Source organism: Sinocyclocheilus anshuiensis, unplaced genomic scaffold, assembly GCF_001515605.1.
Source record: "Sinocyclocheilus anshuiensis isolate Anshui unplaced genomic scaffold, SAMN03320099.WGS_v1.1 scaffold1008, whole genome shotgun sequence".
Taxonomy (NCBI): domain Eukaryota; kingdom Metazoa; phylum Chordata; class Actinopteri; order Cypriniformes; family Cyprinidae; genus Sinocyclocheilus; species Sinocyclocheilus anshuiensis.
In genome coordinates, this window is record NW_015548267.1 from 556,057 (window position 1) to 559,933 (window position 3,877).

General features: G+C 33.2%; 1 protein-coding gene across 2 annotated transcripts in view; it reads right to left on the reverse strand.

Moving 5' to 3' along the window:
- The window catches only part of LOC107655672 (F-box/WD repeat-containing protein 11-like), a 44,019-nt gene that overhangs the window by 21,072 nt on the left and 19,070 nt on the right, over window positions 1–3,877 (reverse strand). For both annotated transcript variants that reach the window (XM_016443241.1, XM_016443240.1), the window contains one exon: window positions 648–867. In XM_016443241.1, the coding sequence (XP_016298727.1) occupies window positions 648–867 (220 nt within the window). The remainder of the gene's footprint in view (window positions 1–647; window positions 868–3,877) is intronic.

Genomic DNA, 3,877 nt, shown 5'->3' on the forward strand with positions numbered 1-3,877 from the left:
GGATTCCGCGTCGTCCACGGTGAAAGATGATGTATTCACTCAGCGACCAGCACAGATCAGCTCTAGGCATGACGAAGCGGATATGGTCCTCTTTTGGAAGACCAAACAAAGTAGTTTCGCTTTCACAACGAAGCACACAGCGTCTTCACGACATGGCTGCAGCGTCAACAATACTACAGTGAGACTAAAAGTTACGCCTTCTTTCTTTGCGTGAACATTTGGGCGGCGTTATGCAAATCTTCCCATATAGTGAGGTAGATATGTGGGGTCGTGTTAGAACGAGCCGTTTTAGGTAGGTGTGGCTGACTCTGAACTTTTATAAACTTTTATAAAGAATATCTCTATCTCTATAAAACCAATTACACATATTTTTACGTCATTTTTGATTTAACTATTACTTTTATTGCACGTTGGTTCATCATTCACTATCAGCAATTTTAATATTTACCCTCCCCTAAACATCACATAAAAACAAGCATACAAACTGCTGTACATGTTGTCAGATGCGTGTGTAAGTGATGTAAGTGGGCGGCTCTGGCCACGTGCCGACACTCACATTTCTGACTCTGCTAAAGCATGTGTTGGAGTAGGAGGATTTTTTTGTAGCCAAGGCTTGAGGTACATGTGCTTATGTGTGAGTTAGTTACCTGGCAACGCGGTGATGAAGTCTCTCTGTAACATGGGTTTAAGGTATGAGTTTATATGGCCGTGCTGGTAGTGACACATGCGAGAAATCAGATGCTCCACAAACTCCACCTGATCCGATTCTGACCACTGATCAAACAGCTGGATGCACAGATCTTTCTCTTTCTCGAAATTCCCCTGTGACGTCCTCTTCCTCAAACCTGCCACTGAACCGTTCCCGAACTGGACACACAGACAATAAGACAGCGGCTGAGTGAAAATGAGAACACAGACATGCCAAAACTGACTTCACACCTGGGTTATTATAGTTAACTCAAAGTAAAACCATAAAAAAAATAAAATAAAAAAATAACTTGAAATAACTGAATAAAGTAAAAATAAATAAATAAAAAATATATAAAAACAACTTGTAAAAAATTATTTTTTATTTCAGCTAGTTGCCAAGGTCAAGGTCAAGTTTATTTATATAGCCCTTTAAAACAACATAAATGATGACCAAAGTGCTGCACAACATACGAGACAAAAACATCCTCATACAATACAATTTAAATACTAATAAAATAAATCAAAAGAAAACAATATAATAAAATATTATCAAATTAAGCACATGCCTGAGAAAAAAAAAATGTTTTAAGAGAAGATTTAAATGTGGATAGAGTAGGGGATAGTCTAATAGACAATGGTAGGGAATTCCAGAGCTTTGGACCAAGAACTGAGAAAGCCCTGTCACCTTTGGATTTAAGTCGAGATTTTGGAACATTTAATAACATCTGGGTGGAAGATCTAAGTGTTCTCTCAGGAGAGTAGGAATGGAGAAGATCTGAAATATAAGTAGGGGCAAGACCATGAAGTGATTTAAATACAAATACTAAAACCTTAAAATCAACTCTGAATTGAACAGGTAACCAATGAAGTGACGCTAACACAGGTGTGATATGTTCTCTCTTTTTTGTCCCTGTTAAAAAACAAACTGCGGCGTTCTGTACTAGTTGTGAGAGCGAGGACTGATTTATTCCAGCATATAGAGCGTTACAATAGTCCAACCTGGTTGAGATGAATGCATGAATAACGGTCTCCAAATCACTAAAGCTCAGAATATTTTTTAAGCTTGCGAAGTCCCCTAAGCTGCAGAAAAACTACGAAAACTGGCTCTAACTACAGAATTGATTTGTTGGTCAAATTTTAACTCAGGGTCAAAGGTAACTCCCAGATTTTTTACTTTATCGCGAATGTTTTCTTGAAGGGGGCCCAGGGCAGAACTTAGATTATTTAAAAGGTGTGAAGGGCCAAACAACATAACTTCAGTCTTTTTCTGATTTAGTTGAAGGAAATTATTGTCCATCCAAACCTTAATGTCCTCTAAACAAGCTAGCAGAGAGGACTGGGCAACGTTTCAAATTTTCATTTAAGTTCAACTTGATGTACTAAAATAACTAAAACTAAAACTGAAATAAATAAAATAATAAAAACTACACACATTTAAAATAATAATAATAATACAAATTCCAAAAACAATAAAATCACTCAAAGTTTAACTTAAAAAAAATATAAACAAAATATCTCTATTCTAATCTAACTCAAAATCTAATTCAAAATATTAACAAAAACTATAATGGTATCTCAATGATACTAAAATAACACTGCTTCACAGTTCAAACCAAAGATTGATTGTATATAAAAAAAAATAATTAAAAAAATGAAAGTATTCATATTACTATTTATTCCTGGTGGAGGAGCAGGTTTTGTGATATATCTTATTTAATAATAGGAAAATTTATACACTATGGTTTAAATGGTTTTACTGTCTTGCACTATTCAAATGATCAATGGTATTCTAACATAGGGGTGGGCGATACAGCAAATATATCACGATTTTTTTCAGGAAAATCACAATTCACCATTTTATCACGATTCTTTGTCATTATGTACAGCCAAACTAATTTCCCTATTTTAAAAACAAAACCTTACAACGTAATAAAATATAAAATAAAAAACAATGGCAGACATTTTGGCCAAAGTGAACAAAGATTAAAAATCACTGTCATTATTTTATCTTTGCTATTAAAAAATAAGAACAAATACATAAACACTTAAATTATACATTGATTCTTATTAAAGCAACTGTTTTAAAGTTCTTCAGTCAAGAGCAGCGAGTAATTTTTTTCTTTGCGTTTTGTTGTTTTATTAACATTCAATTAATTATTTTGTGTTCAGCACAAGAAAGAAATTAATACAGGTTTGGGACAACATGAGAGTTAGTAAATAACGACAGAATTTTCCTTTTTGGGTAAACTATCCCTTTATTGACAAGCAGCAGCATGTTTAGTACTATTAGTCTGCTGTCGCTTTAAGATCTGCACGCATCTAACATACAGGCACACATCCATTTCTCTCACACTTTTTACTTTTACTTTAGACATAACCAACTGTGTTTATATGTAAACCTTGTGTGTTTTGACAGATCGCGGAGACATTTTAATTGTCCACGATAAAAAGAAATCGTCATATCACACACCCCTATTTTAACAATGTGTAAATTAGCAGATACATGTTATAAAAACGCAACCTCTTATTTACTTAAGTTAAAACATTTGACCCAGCAACTTGGCAAAAGAATAATTATATATATATATCAGGGTTTCTGCAGGATTTTTAAGCTCAAATTTAAGACCTTTTTAAGACCTGCACAAATAAAATTAATATCATATGAGCGGGGTAGGGCAATGTCTATAGTACCATGTTAAACTGTAATATTACTGTAAAAAGCATAATTTGCAGTTCAGATACAAGTTTTCACAAAAACAAAAAGTTTTATAAAATGATAAACTTTATTTTTCATTCAGCCTTCAAACCACTTTTAAGAAAATGGATGAGTCAAAAGTATTAATTAATATATTAATTTAAACAATTATTAACAATAAATAATTATATCAATTAAATAACATAAATTAGGGGTGTGCGATATTGACCAAAATTATCTCGATAATTTACAGGGATTTTATCGATAACGATAATTAGACAATATTTTGCTGAATGTGTTATTGTGCTGATATCTTATCTATAATTGTGCTGACAGCTGACTCCTGAATTTTTTGATATTCTTCACATTCTGTGTGGTCAGTTCACAGCAGTGATAGAAATTAATCATTTCCAACCAGTTTTATGGGCATTTTTACCTTTAAGCCATTTTTTCTAAAAGTGTGCACCATCTTTTGAGTCAAATTCTTGCATT